The sequence below is a fragment of the Olea europaea genome, unplaced genomic scaffold, assembly GCF_002742605.1.
Source record: "Olea europaea var. sylvestris unplaced genomic scaffold, O_europaea_v1 scaffold393, whole genome shotgun sequence".
NCBI classification, from domain to species: domain Eukaryota; kingdom Viridiplantae; phylum Streptophyta; class Magnoliopsida; order Lamiales; family Oleaceae; genus Olea; species Olea europaea.
In genome coordinates this window covers 277,409-299,103 of record NW_019258828.1, presented here as the reverse complement: position 1 = coordinate 299,103, position 21,695 = coordinate 277,409, and the positions used below count along the sequence as shown (strand labels likewise).

Here is a 21,695-nt window from a genome sequence, read left to right as displayed (position 1 = left end):
ACAAATATAACGAGATTAAGTCACAATTCAATCATTTTGCTCATTATTAAGTCATGTTTGTGACCTAAATAAGTGTGCAAAAACACACTTATCATCCACCTTTCGTTCTAGTGGAACGGCTTCCTTGTCTTGTAAGGAGTTAACTAATTGACCTTGCATGAACTCCAATAGTTTTCGCACTGCAATGTTTTGCCGAGAGATGATCCTCACGTATGTGGTAATGGCGGCTAGCTCTTTGGTAAGCCTTGTTGCTAGCTTGGGCCTGCGCCTTAAGCCACTTCTTTGGTGGAAGACTGCGTGGGCAGTTGGCAGCAGCTCTTAGATTATTAGGGTACTCTACGAGGATATCTCCTCACCAACAAGTTCTTTAGCCTGTCTTGTGCAATTTCTTTCTTTGTCGGACTCATGGCTGTCCCTTCTAGATGCATAGCCTTTCTTCGGCTCTATTCCTGGACTCGTTTTCTTTTATTCAAGGATTTATGTTCTTGATCTTTTTGAAAACTCAGATTTCATTACCTTTTCTATGGTGTTCTCGTGGTTTAGCTGTTACAAGCTTCCCACAGATGGTGTCAATCTGTTGACCTCCAAAAATAGCCAACAAGTGTCGTTAGAAGATGGTGTACACGTGGATATATTTTACAGTAAGTAAACTATTAATAGTATGTTTGTAAAAAGAGATAAACAATAGGCAATGGAAAGTATGTTGTATTCTCTTGTCTATATTTTCAAGATTCCTTTCGCTGATACAAGGATTACTTATTTATAGTGACTAGGCTGACGTGGATATGTCTGATTGAATCCATGTGGCCTGATCTGTCACCTTTATGTCACATCAACTCTATTCCACATTAATTACATTAATAGACTTTTGAAAAAAGGTCAGGCACTTTACAAACCTAAGCTAACATCCCTAACACTTATTAGCTGCGCACATCACATCAACTCACATTAATAGTCAAATTTGAAGACGTGCTTGCCCGACCTTCTTCTAGTTGTAAAGGATTTCAGATACTCAGGGAGCTCGGCAGCAAAAGGTAAACTACCTCGAAAAGAAGGATCGGGCTACTTCAGCTATTCTCGGTGAAACAACCTTGAGGTTCAATGTGACAGCTTCGGATGTTGATCCCTTTTGCATACTTGCCACGTGTCCAAATATGAGGACCCCTCACGTGAGTCATTTCGTATGATTACTAATAAGGCATATGGATAAAAATGGATCATGCTTATCACCGATAACTGCACGAACATTTTTTTAACATTCTGTCCATGTGCTATGAAACAAAACCAAGCAATCATCCCATGGGACATCGCTCAATACGGCGTGAAGAACGATCGATAAAAATGATGATCATATGCCCTTAAAAAGATTCGATGTACATGTTTATCTAGGCTTTCAAACTTACTATTTTGATGTTGTCAATTTGAGCGAATTCCTATTTAAGTTACTGCACGTGTTCTTTTTTAGGTAAAAATATTGACTTCAAGAGGTGAATTGAGCAAAATAAAGTGATTTGGAGCATAATTTTGACAAAATGATGGAATTGTAAAAGTGCCGAAAAGTATTGAGACTCAATAGGACAACTGACAATCAATTTGAAGATTTTATAATTTTTGGGACTAAATTGAGTGATTTATAAAGTTGGAGACCAAAAAGGATGAAATTCAAAAGTTGAAGGACTAAAATGGAAGAAATTGAAAGTTAAGGTACCCACTTGGACTTGTTGAGAAGTTAGAGGATACAAATGTTGTGCTAGAAAGTTGGAAAGTTGAAAGGACCTATTATGCAATTTTAAGTTAAATGTGAAAAGTGTAATAAAGCCAAGTGTTCGACATATAGGCTAACATTCAAATGGTGACATTCAAATATCACATCCAATTAATACAATAAGGAAACTGCTGAATCGGCCCCGAATCTTGTTCTATGCGACCGCATAGTACATTTCTATGCTGTCACATAGAGTAAAAAACTTTTGAGAAAAAGTTCTCGGGAGGTTTCTATGCTACCGCATAGAATTTATACTATGCGACCGCATAGTTATACCATTCTTTTCGCTAGACAACTTTTAGTATTTTGGTCATAACTTTCTCTTCTGATCTTCAATTGAAGTGATTCAAAGTGAATTGTGAAGAAAAATCAAAGATCTACACTTTTGATAGAAATAGGCTTCCTCAAATTCTGATTTTTACTATGTCAAAAATGGATCTTAAGTAGAGATTAAAAATCACGAGCATAGCTTTTTCGCCTGAAAGTTGATACTTGATAATACTTCGATCATATTTCACCTCTTAACTCCTTTCCTCATCTGAGTAACCTCTAACACTCTTGAATCTTCATTCCATTTCTCGTCTCATCTATGGATTATTTGCAACTTGGTCCTCGAACTATCACTTTGCTCCATTTTAGTCTTTTTCGGCTCTTTTCTTTTGAATTTCACCATGTTCATCGGTATTCCCTAAAATTCACAAATATAACGAGATTAAGTCACAATTCAATCATTTTGCTCATTATTAAGTCATGTTTGTGACCTAAATAAGTGTGCAAAAACACACTTATCATCCACCTTTCGTTCTAGTGGAACGGCTTCCTTGTCTTGTAAGGAGTTAACTAATTGACCTTGCATGCACTCCAATAGTTTTCGCACTGCAATGTTTTGCCGAGAGACCACCACAATACTTTTCTAAATAGAGAAAAAAAAATTAGGTGAGCCCATTCGACCCAACATAATACTTTAAAGAAGGGGAAAAAAAAGAACAAAAAAACCCTAGTCGTTTCATCATTCCCACTTCCTCCACCCCCTCCCCCTAAGCCTTGTTGCTAGCTTGGGCCTGCGCCTTAAGCCACTTCTTTGGTGGAAGACTGCGTGGGCAGTTGGCAGCAGCTCTTAGATTATTAGGGTACTCTACGAGGATATCTCCTCACCAACAAGTTCTTTAGCCTGTCTTGTGCAATTTCTTTCTTTGTCGGACTCATGGCTGTCCCTTCTAGATGCATAGCCTTTCTTCGGCTCTATTCCTGGACTCGTTTTCTTTTATTCAAGGATTTATGTTCTTGATCTTTTTGAAAACTCAGATTTCATTACCTTTTCTATGGTGTTCTCGTGGTTTAGCTGTTACAAGCTTCCCACAGATGGTGTCAATCTGTTGACCTCCAAAAATAGCCAACAAGTGTCGTTAGAAGATGGTGTACACGTGGATATATTTTACAGTAAGTAAACTATTAATAGTATGTTTGTAAAAAGAGATAAACAATAGGCAATGGAAAGTATGTTGTATTCTCTTGTCTATATTTTCAAGATTCCTTTCGCTGATACAAGGATTACTTATTTATAGTGACTAGGCTGACGTGGATATGTCTGATTGAATCCATGTGGCCTGATCTGTCACCTTTGTGTCACATCAACTCTATTCCACATTAATTACATTAATAGACTTTTGAAAAAAGGTCAGGCACTTTACAAACCTAAGCTAACATCCCTAACACTTATTAGCTGCGCACATCACATCAACTCACATTAATAGTCAAATTTGAAGACGTGCTTGCCCGACCTTCTTCTAGTTGTAAAGGATTTCAGATACTCAGGGAGCTCGGCAGCAAAAGGTAAACTACCTCGAAAAGAAGGATCGGGCTACTTCAGCTATTCTCGGTGAAACAACCTTGAGGTTCAATGTGACAGCTTCGGATGTTGATCCCTTTTGCATACTTGCCACGTGTCCAAATATGAGGACCCCTCACGTGAGTCATTTCGTATGATTACTAATAAGGCATATGGATAAAAATGGATCATGCTTATCACCGATAACTGCACGAACATTTTTTTAACATTCTGTCCATGTGCTATGAAACAAAACCAAGCAATCATCCCATGGGACATCGCTCAATACGGCGTGAAGAACGATCGATAAAAATGATGATCATATGCCCTTAAAAAGATTCGATGTACATGTTTATCTAGGCTTTCAAACTTACTATTTTGATGTTGTCAATTTGAGCGAATTCCTATTTAAGTTACTGCACGTGTTCTTTTTTAGGTAAAAATATTGACTTCAAGAGGTGAATTGAGCAAAATAAAGTGATTTGGAGCATAATTTTGACAAAATGATGGAATTGTAAAAGTGCCGAAAAGTATTGAGACTCAATAGGACAACTGACAATCAATTTGAAGATTTTATAATTTTTGGGACTAAATTGAGTGATTTATAAAGTTGGAGACCAAAAAGGATGAAATTCAAAAGTTGAAGGACTAAAATGGAAGAAATTGAAAGTTAAGGTACCCACTTGGACTTGTTGAGAAGTTAGAGGATACAAATGTTGTGCTAGAAAGTTGGAAAGTTGAAAGGACCTATTATGCAATTTTAAGTTAAATGTGAAAAGTGTAATAAAGCCAAGTGTTCGACATATAGGCTAACATTCAAATGGTGACATTCAAATATCACATCCAATTAATTCACCACAATACTTTTCTAAATAGAGAAAAAAAAATTAGGTGAGCCCATTCGACCCAACATAATACTTTAAAGAAGGGGAAAAAACAGAACAAAAAAACCCTAGTCGTTTCATCATTCCCACTTCCTCCACCCCCTCCCCCTAGGGATGTCAATCGGGCTCATTGGCTCGGGCCACCCATCGCTCAGCCTACAAAAAGCACGAGCAGGCTCGGCTCGGGGATCGATAGACCCGAGCCAAGGCTCTAGCCGAGCGCCTTTATTATACATATATATAAAAAAAAAAGACTTCTGGCAGAAAAATGCTACCTTGAAAGGCAGTAAACACTGCCTTAAAAAGGCAGCAGGTCAGGAAGGGAAAAAAAAAGAGAGAGAGAGAGAGAGAAAAATGGACCGACCCGGCTCGGCTCTGAAAGGCCCGAGCCAAAAGCTAGGGTCGAGCCTTGCTGTTCTCGTGGTTTAGCTGTTACAAGCTTCCCACAGATGGTGTCAATCTGTTGACCTCCAAAAATAGCCAACAAGTGTCGTTAGAAGATGGTGTACACGTGGATATATTTTACAGTAAGTAAACTATTAATAGTATGTTTGTAAAAAGAGATAAACAATAGGCAATGGAAAGTATGTTGTATTCTCTTGTCTATATTTTCAAGATTCCTTTCGCTGATACAAGGATTACTTATTTATAGTGACTAGGCTGACGTGGATATGTCTGATTGAATCCATGTGGCCTGATCTGTCACCTTTATGTCACATCAACTCTATTCCACATTAATTACATTAATAGACTTTTGAAAAAAGGTCAGGCACTTTACAAACCTAAGCTGACATCCCTAACACTTATTAGCTGCGCACATCACATCAACTCACATTAATAGTCAAATTTGAAGACGTGCTTGCCCGACCTTCTTCTAGTTGTAAAGGATTTCAGATACTCAGGGAGCTCGGCAGCAAAAGGTAAACTACCTCGAAAAGAAGGATCGGGCTACTTCAGCTATTCTCGGTGAAACAACCTTGACGTTCAATGTGACAACTTCGGATGTTGATCCCTTTTGCATACTTGCCACGTGTCCAAATATGAGGACCCCCCACGTGAGTCATTTCGTATGATTACTAATAAGGCATATGGATAAAAATGGATCATGCTTATCACCGATAACTGCACGAACATTTTTTTAACATTCTGTCCATGTGCTATGAAACAAAACCAAGCAATCATCCCATGGGACATCGCTCAATACGCCGTGAAGAACGATCGATAAAAATGATGATCATATGCCCTTAAAAAGATTCGATGTACATGTTTATCTAGGCTTTCAAACTTACTATTTTGATGTTGTCAATTTGAGCGAATTCCTATTTAAGTTACTGCACGTGTTCTTTTTTAGGTAAAAATATTGACTTCAAGAGGTGAATTGAGCAAAATAAAGTGATTTGGAGCATAATTTTGACAAAATGATGGAATTGTAAAAGTGCCGAAAAGTATTGAGACTCAATAGGACAACTGACAATCAATTTGAAGATTTTATAATTTTTGGGACTAAATTGAGTGATTTATAAAGTTGGAGACCAAAAAGGATGAAATTCAAAAGTTGAAGGACTAAAATGGAAGAAATTGAAAGTTAAGGTACCCACTTGGACTTGTTGAGAAGTTAGAGGATACAAATGTTGTGCTAGAAAGTTGGAAAGTTGAAAGGACCTATTATGCAATTTTAAGTTAAATGTGAAAAGTGTAATAAAGCCAAGTGTTCGACATATAGGCTAACATTCAAATGGTGACATTCAAATATCACATCCAATTAATTCACCACAATACTTTTCTAAATAGAGAAAAAAAAATTAGGTGAGCCCATTCGACCCAACATAATACTTTAAAGAAGGGGAAAAAACAGAACAAAAAAACCCTAGTCGTTTCATCATTCCCACTTCCTCCACCCCCTCCCCCTAGGGATGTCAATCGGGCTCATTGGCTCGGGCCACCCATCGCTCAGCCTACAAAAAGCACGAGCAGGCTCGGCTCGGGGATCGATAGACCCGAGCCAAGGCTCTAGCCGAGCGCCTTTATTATACATATATATAAAAAAAAAAGACTTCTGGCAGAAAAATGCTACCTTGAAAGGCAGTAAACACTGCCTTAAAAAGGCAGCAGGTCAGGAAGGGAAAAAAAAAGAGAGAGAGAGAGAGAGAAAAATGGACCGACCCGGCTCGGCTCTGAAAGGCCCGAGCCAAAAGCTAGGGTCGAGCCTTGCATGAGCTTTTGCTCGGCTCTGAAAAAAGCTCGACAATAATAACCTAGTCGAGCTCAAGCATCAAGTTTCAGCTCGCGAGTTGGCTCGACTCGACTCGTTAACATCCCTACTTCCCCCTCACTTCTCTCTCTCTCTCTCTCTCTCTCTCTCTCTCTCTCTCTCCCTCTCTCTCTCTCTCAAAATCCTCTGTTATATGAGCAAAATCAAGTTGGATGATCCCTCCATACAATGTTAATACTTTAAAAGTTTAAGTTCATATAATTCTATCATTATTTGTTGAAAATTAGAAGTCCTTTTGGAAGATCCCTCTAAGAGTCCATGATTTGAAATCTATGTTCCCAAATAGGAAGAGGTTTTGATCTTTTGGGGGTGCTAAGTGCCAACAATCCAACCCAACAATTATTTTTATATTTTGGTTGAGCCACTAATAAGATACTATTCTCGGCGAGCTTCTTCAACGTTGGCAACTAAGAATAGATTTGAGTATTATTTAAATTACATTTTGCTTTCGCTCCATTAGTGAAATTTTCTTTTGTTTATTTTTCGATTACTTGAGTGTTGAGTGTGTTTAATATAAAATACTTGGATTTTGTTGCAGGTCAATGTTGGAGTCCCTATTAGTATCAAATAATTCTTTTGGAGAACCGTGCTTATGGGTCATAATTAGTCTTCATTATTCTTGCATTTATTTTAGTATGCCTGCCAAAATTGATTTAGATTGCTAAATTAATCAGTTTAGATTGCTTATGTAAATGGAATATTGCTAGAATTTATACATTTTGGTTATTAATTTGTTTCATGGAACTTCAATTGTTGATTTGATGGAATTGCCAAACGACTAAGAACTATAGAATATAATTCCAAATTTCATTGTTCTATTTTGACATATAGTGCTGCACGAGTATTTTGCATGAGTTCAAAATCAAGACTTGTAATCTTTCTAGTAGTTATGTTCTACATGTTGGGTTCCTAGGTGATGACACTTTATATGCGCGAGTGTTGTCTTCCCTTTTGTTAGAGCATGTTCTTTATTAGTATATTTACTTAATCATGCATTAAACTTTTCATTACGTACAAATAATTGAATGAATATTACACTTTTCACTTTATAAGTTCAATGGTTGAATTTTAATTGTCATTCTCAACAGTTCTGGAACCATTTGTCGGGAAGAACTGTCATTCTCGACAATTTTTTAATGTCTGTTTTGAATTAACATGTAAGACATTATTTGATATTTTGTATTTCTTCATTTTACTGGTTTTTGAGATTTTGCATAACCCTTTTTTGATGCGAATGTGCATTATGGCCATTTTTGAGTGCTGAAATGACGTATAGGGGTTAGAATTTGGAGCTTATATGGTTGGTTTTTATAGTTTGTCAACGGTTTTTCAATGTATATATTGGAACGATGCTCGAGAACATTTTATGGCAGTTCGTATTTTGTGTTCAATTATGAGATTTGATATATGAACGACTTCAATTTTTGTAGTTTGTTATATTCATATTGGTGCTAATGTCTTGGACGTGAATTGATTGGATGATTTGACAAATCTAATATATGATTTCAAATCAATGTCACTCAATCATTAACTTAAGTAATGTCTTGGTTGGTGAATACTTATTAACCAAAGTTAATTCCCTCAAAATAATAATAATAATAATAATAATAATAATAATAATAATAAAAAATAAAAAATAGCAGCAGTGAGTTGATAGTTCTAATTTGAAGTTCTTAGTTCTATTTTAAAGTGAAAAAGCTCTATATTTTTGTTTGTAACATTGCGGAGGTTAGATACAATGCTTGTTCAAACTCAAAAGATATTTTCGTTAACATGGGTTCATCAAATCAAAGCAACTGATCATCGAACCAAAATGCATCTAATCCCATGCCCATTCCGTCCCTGTTAGGGATATTCAACATTATATCGACCTTATTAGGGATATTCAACATTATATCGACCTTATTCCGGAGTCGAGTTTGCCTAATTGACCAGCATATCGCTTCAGTCCCAATTGAGAATGGTTTGCATAATTAAATGTGTAATTTAATGGTGAAAATGTCAAAAAAATGAAAGGTACAGACGTTTTCACAATAATAGCGAATAGTAGGGTCATTATGTGCTAATACCCTTTTACTAATTTATTTGAGACTTGTTTGCACTTTTTTAAAATTTTGGGTCTGTGATTTCAATTAGTTCTTTCTTTTTCTTTTTCTTTTATTTAAATAGAATGGTATTTTCATCATTTCACAGCTTTTAATTGATAAAATTGATGAAAATGACCTTTCTACGCAAAGAAATATGGAAATAAGGATGAAGAATATCAAAAATGAAAGGTAATGACATTTTCCACAATAATAGTGAAAGGTAAGATGTTATGTGCTAACTACCCAAAAATTTAATTTGAGTTAAAAAGAACAAAGTATGTAATAATATAATTTTTTTGTTATAACTAATAAATGGTTTGCAAATAGCAAAAATGGAAATATTACTTTTATTAATATAGTAATATACAGAATTATAAAATTTATATGTAACCATTATCGCTTATAAAAGAGTTTAGAAAACCACAAATTTTAAAATTTTAAAATAATTAGTGACAAATAACTTAAAAACTTTAATTATTTCAAAGAAAAAATTTATATTTTAAATAATTTCCAAGCAATTGCCCACCACTCCGACCAACGAATCATATGTGTAACCAATAATCGATTACCCAATACGTCATCTGGATCAATGCTCAGGTAGAATAACTACGTGTACATGTGTTCCATATTTTTGTAATATGACAAATATTGTCTTTATGGCATATACAATGTGGAGGGCTTGAGCCTTGAGAGATTAAAACAGCATTTTATTGTTTTAATTTTCCAGTTTTCAGAAATAACAAATCTAAAAACCCGGGAATATCATCAGGATGATGATTCCAAGTCAACCTATGTATTTATCAAATAGAGTGCGCTATGTGTACATAAAAAATTGTACATATTGGTGTCCCCCCACTCATATGGATGGGGTCCATCTGAATATAAATATGCAAGTGGGCCCATCCATGTGAGTTGGAGACACTATTATATACAATTTTTTTTTATGTACAACAAGAATTATCCTTATCAAATTTTGCACCGTTTTTTTGTACCTATGGATTTTATCTATAACAGACAAATTTTTCTATTGCCCGTTTTAGTCAATTTGTTCTAGATTTAACGATATAGAGTCAATCATACATTTCACAAATTTTAATCAAATTCTGTTAAATTTTTATCATAATCTGTCACATAATCCCTTACAAGATAAGATAACAAGCATGACACGGTATAAGCACTATGTCGAAAATTTGACTTAGTGTTCGTTTGGTTTAAATTATACTTACTATAATTTAAAATGTTAAAGATAAATTTTAGTTTTAATCATAACTTTGTAGAACTATCAATTATTATTTACTTATCCACCAATTATTTTTTGTCAATATGTATTTCAACGACTTATAATTTCTCCCAATCGAGCATTAACCCTTATCTCCCGGGTCCTCAACCGAATTTTCACCATTTTGCTCAGTTGGTACCCTCCAGCGGTGGCTGGGCAGTGATCTTTGTGGTAGCGAGGGTATTGATCAAGAAATCTTGTCTTTCTATAACATTGAAAATTTGTTAGTTGAATCTGTTCCTTTTTATGAAAGATAATTATATTCAAAACCATATTTGTCAATAAATGGACTACATTATAATTGCATTAAACGTCCCTAGTTTTTACATATTATTACACTTATGCCCAACCCCTTTTATCACATTCTTTATCTTTCATTAATTAGTCATATTTGCTCTCATAACGATTTCCATCCAAAAGTATTGTTAGTGTGCACTAAAATATGTATAAATCTTTTAGTTTCATTTGTATTTGTAATATTTTTGCTTATTTAAAATCTGATTGGCAAATAAGTCCTTTTATGTCCTTTTAACAAAATTTAGGACAAAATCGTTTTCAGAGACAAGATGTGCTAATTAATCGAACGTTAAAGATAAGAACGCAATGTAGAAAAAGTTGAAGACTAATATATCTCAATAAATGAAATTTGCTATTGCTATATTTATGCGAAAAAACGTGATGTCAATATAACCAACGTATCCTATATATTCCACTAGCTACACTCGAAGCAAATTTGGAGCATGACTCTATGACTCTCTTAGCAGCGACAATTTTATATGGATGGGACTTGTCTTGAGCACGTAGGCTTAATCGTATGCTCGCTTTGTCCCCCAGCGATATATTTGCTTTCATTTTCATACAGATTTAAAAAATATAATTAATATAGTTGAAAATATAATTTCTTTCTTGCATTTTTCCTAACACATTCCTATATTAAATAATTGTTTAAATATGATTAGCTCTTATTTATTGATAACAAGACACGTTAGATAGACACATTAGGAACGACGTCTAACAAAGTGATTTGATTTAAAACAAAATTAAACTTTGAATCTTATTTACCACATGTAACCTTCTATAAATTTAGCTTATTGCGTCCAAGTCAAATTCATTTAATTCAAACTGATTTTAAATAATTTAAAAAGCTATGAATGGAGAGTTAATTGTTCCAATGTTCACTGAAGTTTTTCCAAAATTAAATGGTCAAACCTCGATATTTTAAATTTCAGTGAGCAATCGAAGACGTAGACCTAAGTTCAATAATCAAAACTCGACATTTTAAACTTTATTGACCAATAAAAAATATGGACCTAAGTTCAGTGACCATTGGAATAATTAACTCATTAATGGACCAGTTGTTAAATATTATAATAAATTAGAGATAAATAATATTTACAATAATGGTGTCGAGAATTCCATGAGCAATAGCCATATCGACCATGTGACCTTCACGTGTGGCCTGAATGTCTTTTTCAGTACAAGCACCCAATTTTTAATGTATGGAAAGTACAACAAGCACAGCTTGGGACACTTCAAATTACCTGTCATAGAATTTTGATAATAAACTATGTCAAACAATAAATTAGAGTCCCATTTTTTGTTCAAAATATATTTTAAAATAATACTTTAATAAAAAATATATGTTTAAAAAAATAAGAAAAAGTTTAAATTTACGTATAATATTATTTTATTAAAAAATATCTTGTTTAAAATAAGAGAGAAAAATGTATTTTAGAAATAATGAAAACCAAACAAACAATAAGTATAAGCACTTCTTGCTTTAGTTAATTAGTAATTAATGATATTTAACCATATTTAATAGTGATTAAAATTTAAATTTTAATATAAATCAAAGTCAATAATTAACTTACATATTTAATGGGATCTAAAATTTTTCAACCATATATTTCATTTATTTTTATCAAAGTTTACTAAAAATTTGATATTAATCCCCATCGAACATGACTTAATATTCTTCAACGAAGCCTTTCAATATAATAATGTATCTTGGATGATTAACTAATCAAGTCTAATATCGATGAACACATTGAAATATCTGTTTAAAGAATTAGAATTCCATCACAAAAGACTCACCTAAGTACCATCATAGCTCAATATTCCTTATATGTTCACCATCGATCTCATATTTTCAACCCCCTTCAAGCGACAATTTATCTACTATCTTTACCAAATTAAGAAAGACTGCATGTTCTAACAATAACTAACTCTTCCACATCATTAGGGAAACCACCTTAAGAGCCAACCATGAATTTATTTTTTACCATAGTGATTTAATTTAGGGTCCACCACCACCTTCGATTGGCTCTAATGCCTAATTCAGATACTAGTTGTAGAAAAGTGAGGTTCCATTAAAAAAAGGTTAACCAATAAACGCGCAATAATTCAATCCCACTGTAAACTCATTATCAAACAGATCTCTAACCAATGTGTAATTTTTTTTTTTCGCAATTTTCAATACTATATATGTGGTTGAAGCTCTCGTAGCTTAAACACAAAAAATGTAGTTATCTGAAGTACATATAACTATCAAGAATTTCGCTCTACCATTGAGAACTCGTCGTGTCAACACAATTTCTTTTTTTCAATTCATCTCCAAACTAGATTTAAATAAATTGATTCAACGTCATGGGTTTATCAATTATGCTGGTCATGTGTGCGTGCATTATCACTTGAACGCGAATTAATTTCATTGGCCTCCTAAAGTTGCTGATTTGTACTTGCTAATATAATGATATTTCATGGTACAACTTAGGTCATGCAAATTTTTTATTGAATTTTGAAGCTTTGGTCATGTTATTGATATAAGATATTTCTAAAATATCTGTGCTTTAATTAACACAAAAACTTGTTTGATAAATTCCTATTTGGTGGCCTTTATTTCAAAAAATAAAAATAAAAATAAAAATAAAAATAAAAAATTATGTTTTGAACAGTATCTTTTGAGAACGTGTAGTTAAAAAGTAAGAAAATGTTTTGGCTTTATGAGTAAAATATTTTATTGTGTAAATGTGTGGTTTAAAATGAGTATGAAAAATAAATTAAAATAAAGTAAAGTATTGTAAAGGAAATCAAACAAGACAATAGTTAGGTAAATGGCGACAATCGAATTTAACATGTTACATGAATACATTGATAAGGATCTTCATATTTTCGTGTCAAAGATATTTTAGATACAAGTATACAATTAAAAGTTTGCTTTATTTTCAATTAATTTTTTATGTAAGTACGTTTGATTGCAAGTATAGAATTTGTATGAAATTAAAATAAATTCTAAACAATTCAATTCTCTAGAACTTATTTGTATGAAAATTATTAATTAAATGTGTTTGATTGATTTAATTTTTAACTTAAAAAATATTATACTTGTTCATTTTTTATTAGTGGGTAGATTAGAGAGAATGAAAGAGTAAATTTCCTGAAAATAAAAATCACCGATTTCTAAAGAGATTATTTTCCTTGTTTTTAAGAATAAAATGGTTATATGATCTAAAGTTGGAAAATATTTTCCATTAAAAAGTTATCAATCAAATATTTCGAAAGTAGGAATTTGGCTGAAAAAATAAAATCAATTAAACATACTCTAATTTCTTTGGATGTCCTTTCTTCCTTGTATGGTCAAATGAATCTAATAAATAAAATTAAAAGGGCAAAACACTTCGAAAGTGAATAAAATTAAGAAATGAAACATGTAAACTTTTCTTGAATGATGACTAGAAGACAACATAAAACCTTGAACTCAAATATCGAGATTGACCTTCAAATGGTTCGAAGAGAGAGCAATTTATATCATAATTAGGGTTTAATGGAAGTTTGTACCCTTGGTAAAATAGGGAAACACGAGGTTAGGCAAGTGGGTTGGCTTTAAAAATTAAATTATAATTTATTCAATCACTTAATTGGGTTTTGAGCTTTTAATACTTCAAACGTTTGCAACATTTATTATTAAAATATTTAATTAGTAGCTAGTCTTGAAATTTCAGTTTTCTTGGGTTCTTAATAATTTTGTATGGAAATATAGGCACACTATTTGGAGATTCACGTTTTGAGCTGTCACCCTTTGGGCAATTGATGAAATTATTATAATTTTTACATATACTTTATCAAGAACTGTCGGGTAAAATTTTCGTAAATAATTACTCCATCCGTTCAAATTATATAAGCTTGTTTCGTTTTCCCCACGGATTTAGAAATCTTCTTTAGCTCTTATTTGAATCACATTATTTTCATAAAAATGTATTTTTTAATAGTGTATAGATGAAAATGTATGGTAAAAAAAAAAAAGAAAAATTATTATTTTATTAAATAATATGTGGTCAAAATGATGTTAAATCACTATTTAAGAATTTTTTTTTTTAAAGATCGTGGATCAAACAGTGTCTTAATGTCATTGAAAAATTAATTTTGCCAAGATCTTTCTTAATTTACCATTATTTAATTTTCAGTATATAGTAGTAAATTTTTATTGGAATTAATAAAAATTTTGAACGATTTAATTTGAAGAAGAAGAAATTAGATTTGTTCCATGTTTTCAAAAAGAGGGAAATGTGTGTATTTAGATGATTTCAAGAAATTGGCCTATTAAGTGAGAAAATTGAATAATGTTATATTGGTAAAAGAACAAAACAAAATATTCTAAATTAAGAAATAAACCTATATATTTGAGACAAGAGAAAAAGAAAACTCAGGCTATATAATTGGGATGAAGGGAATAATAATAACGAGATTAGAACTCATGTCTCCAAAAGTTTAAATTGGAAAGAAAAAAAGAAAAGTGTATTAGTCAAAAACCTTAAACTAAAGCCACAGTCCTTTAGTAATTTCCAAATAATTTGATGTGGAAATAGATTTCCAATACAAAATAATGAAAAAATAAAAGATCAAAATCTTAAATTTGATTATCTTATAACTTTGGAATTTGCTCGTGGCACAGATTATAAGCCAATTTCTAGCTATTGGCAAAAATTCCGAACTATAAATTTTATATTATAGTGGAAAACTACTTTTTTCCTTGCTATCAAAATCTTGAATTATCAAAGGAGAAACATAATTATTTGAATATTATTTTCGACATACTATTTCTATTTTTGAATACTTGAGTACTCAATTATTAAATCTTATCTAGTTCTACTGTTACGTATGATTTGTACATGTGTTCCCACACAAATACATTGGTTTGGCCACAAGATAAGATAAGATAATTCTTGTCCTCCTACTTTATTAAGATACCATTAGAATGTGACATTGTTGTCATTAAGCTTTGCAAAAGTACTTTAGGATTTTTTGAACTGAACATTCCTATAGTCAAACTAGTTGCATAGGTCGATGGATCCTACACTAAACTAAAAAAGAAATGCTTGAAAAAGAAAGCATAGCAAATAAGATTCAAACTCCTCAAATTAAGTACCTAATCATTAATATATATGTCTATTTAGGGCAGTTGATAAACTAGGAACATAAGCTACCTCATTGATGTGATGGAAGACCCAATATGTCCCAATGAACCCTACAACATTTATGCCATGTTTGATATGTCATACGATACATTGAATCATGCTAGATTTATAACAAAAATTCACAAGATTTTTTCAGAGATAGACACATGACAAAATCTCACTTATTTCAATCAAATCAAACAAAAAAAAATGCACCATACAGGTGTTGAGTGCCTGTAAACAATTCCCTGTACGCAGAGAATTGTTCCGGTACATTTGACATGTTTGGTTAAACAAAATTTGTAGGGTAATAAATCTTACATATTATAAAACGTGTTGATTTATTGGATCGAACAACATTTGATAAAATTAAAGAAATATAAGAGAAATTTTGTTGGGTAATGAGCTTTACTCAATTTATGACACATTTGATAGAACAAAATTCATTATAATTAATTAAAGAAGAACAATAAGAAAAAGTTTTGAATATGCTTCGTTGCAATGTGTTTTCATTAATGTCTATCAAACATAAATGATACAAAATGAAAACGAGTATCCTTAAAACGTACCAATTTTATAGAACAGAATATTTATACATGTTTTATTTTCGATATTCACTCTTTTTTTTTTTTTTTAATCAAATACATGGCATGTAATTTTCACCATCCATAATTTTTTAACTTAAGACAAAGTACCTACTATTCACACACATGTATACATAAATATACAAAAGATGCATAACTTTCAAACTCAAGACCGTCACCTATTACGTTACCATAATGTATATATAAATACTTACATCCTTATAAACACAATTGAGATGGGGAGTTTTTTAAAATTCTTTTGTTACTTTCCTTGATGTTGCAAGTATATATGGAATCCCAAGTGGAAATGGGACCCCTATGAAAGCACTTCACGCCCTTTTATGCCCCATAGTTTGCTCTTTACTCGACCAATGCAATTCAAGACCCCACTTTAAACACCCTATAAGAACTCCCTTCACGAATCACAACTTCATCTTCCCATTCCATCATCATCTTCACAAAAAAAATAAGAAACCCACAAAAAGGAGAGGGAAAAAAAAAATTCTCTCAAGAAAAAAGAAAAATTCCTTAATTTCATCAAAAGAATCATCAGACAATATGAAGATGATGAGTGGCAGCAATTTAGGAAGCTCAAAGAGAAGAATAGCAAGTAGAGGACTTGGTGGGGCACTTAGAGAACAAAGAGCTAAGCTTTACATTATAAGAAGATGTGTGGTTATGCTTCTTTGTTGGCATGATTGAGTTCGACCGATCCTTTGGCCATGGTTCGATTCGAGGCACTGAATGAGTACGAAAAATTTCAACTCACCACCGGAGTCTGGACTAGGCATCTAGTTGGTTTTTTTTTCTCTCTTCTTATTAGAAAATGTGTAGTTTGCTTCTACGGCCTTCGTTCGATCATGGCTCAATTCGAGACATTGGATGAGGACAAACAATTTCAACTCACTACCAGCCTAGGCAGGGAGTTGGCTTTTTTCCTCTCTTGTTAGATTGTGTATATATTAGCGCCGGCTGATGTTATATTTTTTTGAGTTGTAACAATTTTGTACTAATTAATGGCCTTACAAGGCTTGATAGCTTGAACTGAAACATTTAATTTGATTCATTTCTTCTTTTTATAAAATCTTTTTTCTATTCAATTTCTTTTCAATTCTGAGATGGTGTGCACATTATTAGTTAAGGGGCTGCAAAATGGATTTGAGATTAGGGTTCCAACACTGTTGGCAGACATTAGACTGGACAACACTAAATGGAATAAGAATAAGATAAAATCCCATCCATTGTATTATTATACTATCGAGTTCTATGTATAAAAGATGTGTCTTTTGTAACGTATGGATCTGGCTATTGATCCATAAGATGGCAACTTTGGCATATTAATTCTGTCAAAAAATTTAAAAAAAAAATAAATAAATAACTTTTGGCATCTTAATTCTCATCGGATTCAGGTTAGTATCCGTTTGGGTTTTATTTTTTTATTTTTTATCCTAAAACTTTACCTTTCAAAGTTAAGTATTATATTTAATTATTACGCATCTTATAGGATCTGTATATATTATCTACATACCAATAACTCGTCTCTTGAAATGTAAAACTTTAGCAAAATAAAATGAAACCCAAACTGAGAATATTGAGGGTTGACACAGTGACACTTCAAAAATCTCGGGTCGCCTCGCCCCCACCAACTTGCTCCTGCTGGGGGCGAGCCAAGGCAATTTCAAAACTTAGTATACAAAAAAATTCATGGAAATTACAATTGCAGGAATATTTCAGCAATGGCACAGTCATCTTGCCTTATATTCGGTAGTAAACCTTCACGGAAAAGTATTTTAACAATATTTTCGATAATATTAATAAACGAGTCTAAAAATACCTTCTTGCAACATATTTTCTTTGTTTTACAAAACTCTACTACATGCACTAAATCCAGCCGCCGATGTTAATGCTCCAATTGACACCGAAGGTGTTTGTAGATCTCATGTCATCAAAGATAATATTAAACATTATTTTTATGAGTTCTTTGTCACTATCTGAAAAGATCAAAATTATGTATTTATTCTCAACTAATTTAACACTTTAAACTATGGTATGTAAACTATCTAGCTTATAACTCGTGGAATTTTATTTTGTCTGGTACTAGTATTAGAAAAGAAATGAGAGATAAACTCCATGTAATAGCTGTACTTATATGGATCCATGCCATTATCAATATTGTGTTTGAAATCATATTGAGAATATAAATTGCATAAAGTATTTTTGCATCACAATGTGTAATAGAATTATGAGGCAGTGAATCATTCTCACAATCGTGTTTGGTATCGTATTGAGAATATAAATTGCATAAAGTATTTTTTTATATCACATTGTAATAATAATATGAAATTTTAAATGTGAAGAAATATTTCCGATAATTAATACCTTAACAACCCTAAAAGTTAATACGAGGCCCATAACCGTAGTTAGAGGAAATAATATGGGTAAGTTCTTCTAATATTTTTAAAATGTCATCTCCATGTCCATGGTAGCATAATTTCATAAAAAATGTGCAATCTCTTCATTTACTTACAATATTAAAAATGAGTTAGAAAAATGGGAATAGAGTGGGATAGAAGATCTCTGCGCACACATTGATCATCTTAAAGAAAATGGTTATCAGCACAAAATATCCTTATGTTTGAAGTTTATTGTGCAAAATGTCTCCATTTTTCATTTTTTTAAATTACATTTTCACCCCTATTTAACATTTAATTTCGAAAATCATCATTTCCATCCATTTTCATTGTGAAAAGATGAATATATCCTTGTATCTAAAAAGAAAAGAAAAGAAAAATAAAGAAAGAATTGCAATTATACTCCCAAATTTTAAAAAAAAAAAAAAAAAGTGCAAATGGATTTCAAATAAATTATTAAAAAATTTAAAGTAAAAAAAAAAAAATCTTTTTATTTCTCCTTCTTCCTTTTTCTCCTCCTCCACCACGCAACTCATAATTCTGTAAAAACGTGTTACATCTCAAACGTTATTCTTTTATAGATCGAAAACATAGCTTGTTATAGCTTTGAAACTGCGAAACAATAACACTTCTAATATCTTAATTTCTCGAAGAAAAAGGTAAAACTATGTGATAAATTTATTTTGTATGATTTTTTCTATAATTAATGATTAATACAAATTAAAGCATCCAAGAAGCCAGTGAGAATGCTAAAATATAAACCCTAGCTTCAAATCAACAAAGAGAGCTCAAAATCTGACCCCAGTAGCAAAAATATAAATATTTCCAGAAAAAAGGGAAGCATAATATTTTCAACAACTGATGGGAAAAATTAGTTAATAAAGTAAATTTTTACTCCAAAAATGTTAAAAAATAAAATGAAAAAAAAAAAGAAGAAGAAAAATTGTATGATTAAATGCTAGATGCGGAGCCGACACCGCTCAGGGGGAGGGAACAGCGAAGCGGATTGATTGCAATTAATTTTTTTTTAATTTAAATAAGAGGGTATATTCGACATTTTACAGCTTTTATTTGAGAAATTGGATGGAAATAAGCAAAAAAAGATGATTTTGCAATGGAAGGGAAAAAAAAAAGAAACAAAAAAGAAAAAAGAAAGTGATGACGTTTTGCACAATGAACTTTAAATCTAGGAATATTTTGTACTAATAACCCTAAAGAAAACTTTCATAAGTTTCAAGATCTCAAAAGTAATTAACTAGTCATTAAAACTTAAATTAGAATCAAAATCGTATAGATACTAACCATTATAAGATTAGTAATATTTGTCTCATAATTGACATAAGATTATAGCATGAGAATTGTAGAGTTTCGCCTATCACCTATATCCATTGCAAAACATCATGTCGAGTAAGTTAGAATCTGCATATATATTCACAAATACTTGTTTGCGAGATGAAGCAACATAATAAAAGCAAGTCTGTATAATTTTTGTCAATTGTGGTGCAATATAGTTAAGTCCATCTTGTACAATCAAATTAAAAATATGACACACAGCATACATCAAAAAGCTTCGCATTACAATCCAGATAGAGTTGATTATTTTCAATAACTTAACGTTAACAATAGCATTATCAAGAGCGAAAACCACAAATTTTATCTTCATAATATCTATTAAATTTAATTGTAATCATACTAAAAATCAAGAATCACCAAATAATGAATTAATAAAACGAATTCATACCTGCGGAAGCCATTGTTGATATGAATGATAGTTGTAATAGCAGTCAAAATCTTCCCCTCCTTGCTCCTCACAAAGTATTAGCTATCAATGGGGCAAGCCAATAAAAACATATGGAGAGGAGAGGGGACCTTGCCTTTATATATAAGAAATAATTTGAGTCGTCCCATTACGACTAGAATTTTAATTAGGGTTTATTTTCGACCCACATATTTTAAATTACCACATCAAATTAATTACAACTCGTAAGGTGTAAAAGGCCCAATTGATCACTTAATAAATTTGGCCCAAACACAATTATCATTATGAGTCATATATCTAACCCGTAAAATTTTGAAATTGAATGTGAAGTCCACATATGGAATTATTAATTATTCCAACATTCTCCCACTTGGGAAAACATTTGATTGCCATAACAAAGTTATAACACTCGGGTTAGACTATATAAGTGGCTACAAAAGTATAGCTCCAATGATGACACCTTACGTAACATAATCCGGTCCAACAAGAATACTAACACCGAACATGAAAGTCATCACATCAATTTAAGAGATGTAAGACCATTCCACAGCTACAAATGTCAACATCCTTATCGACATGGATCCCCATTCTCCAACCAATGTGGTAGTATGTGGTATGAATTTAGCACCAAATGTGATAAAAAATTGTGCTAACTCATATCGGTCTTCATAATGTTTCGAATCAAAATGAAGTCACATGTCTTTAAAAAAGACTCATCTTATGGGATTTGAGATTAGGGTTCCAACACTGTTGGCAGACATTAGACTGGACAACACTAAATGGGATAAGAATAAAATAAAATCCCGTTCATTATATTATTATACTATCGAGTTCTATGTATAAAACCTGTGTCTTTTGTAACGTATGGATCTGGCTATTGATCCATAAGATGGCAACTTTGGCATATTAATTCTGTCAAAAATAAAAATAAAAAAATATCACTTTTGGCTTCTTAATTCTCATCGGATTCAGGTTACTGAGGTTAGTATCTGTTTGGGTTTTATTTTTTTATTTTTTATCCTAAAACTTTACTTTTCAAATTTAAGTGTTAAATTTAATTATTATAAATTTTATAGGATCCATATGTATTATCTACTTATCAATAACCCGTCTCTTGAAAAGTAAAACTTTAGCAAACGAAAATGAAAACCAAACTGAGAATATTGAGGGCTGACACAGTGACACATCAAAGATATCATTAAATATTATTTTTTATGTTTTCGTTTTCACTATCCGAAAAGATCAAAATTATTTATTTATTCTCAATTTAACACTTTACGACCATGGTATGTAAACTATCTAGCTTGTAACTCGTGGAATTTTATTTTGTCTGGTACTAGTATTACAAAATAAATGAGAAGATTATAAACTTC

At 32.0% G+C, this 21,695-nt stretch overlaps 1 protein-coding gene across 1 annotated transcript; it reads left to right on the top strand.

The window, feature by feature from the left end:
• Nucleotides 1–16,401: 16,401 nt before the first annotated feature.
• LOC111387174 lies at nucleotides 16,402–17,252 on the top strand. The gene has a single exon (XM_023011715.1). It carries the CDS (start codon nucleotides 16,471–16,473, stop codon nucleotides 16,852–16,854), a length of 384 nt encoding a protein of 127 aa, XP_022867483.1. The 5' UTR covers nucleotides 16,402–16,470; the 3' UTR covers nucleotides 16,855–17,252.
• Nucleotides 17,253–21,695: the final 4,443 nt, after the last annotated feature.

Coding starts and splice junctions, on each gene's coding strand:
- LOC111387174 (XM_023011715.1), top strand. CDS start 16,471: ATGAAAGCACTTCACGCCCTTTTATGCCCCATAGTTTGCTCTTTACTC.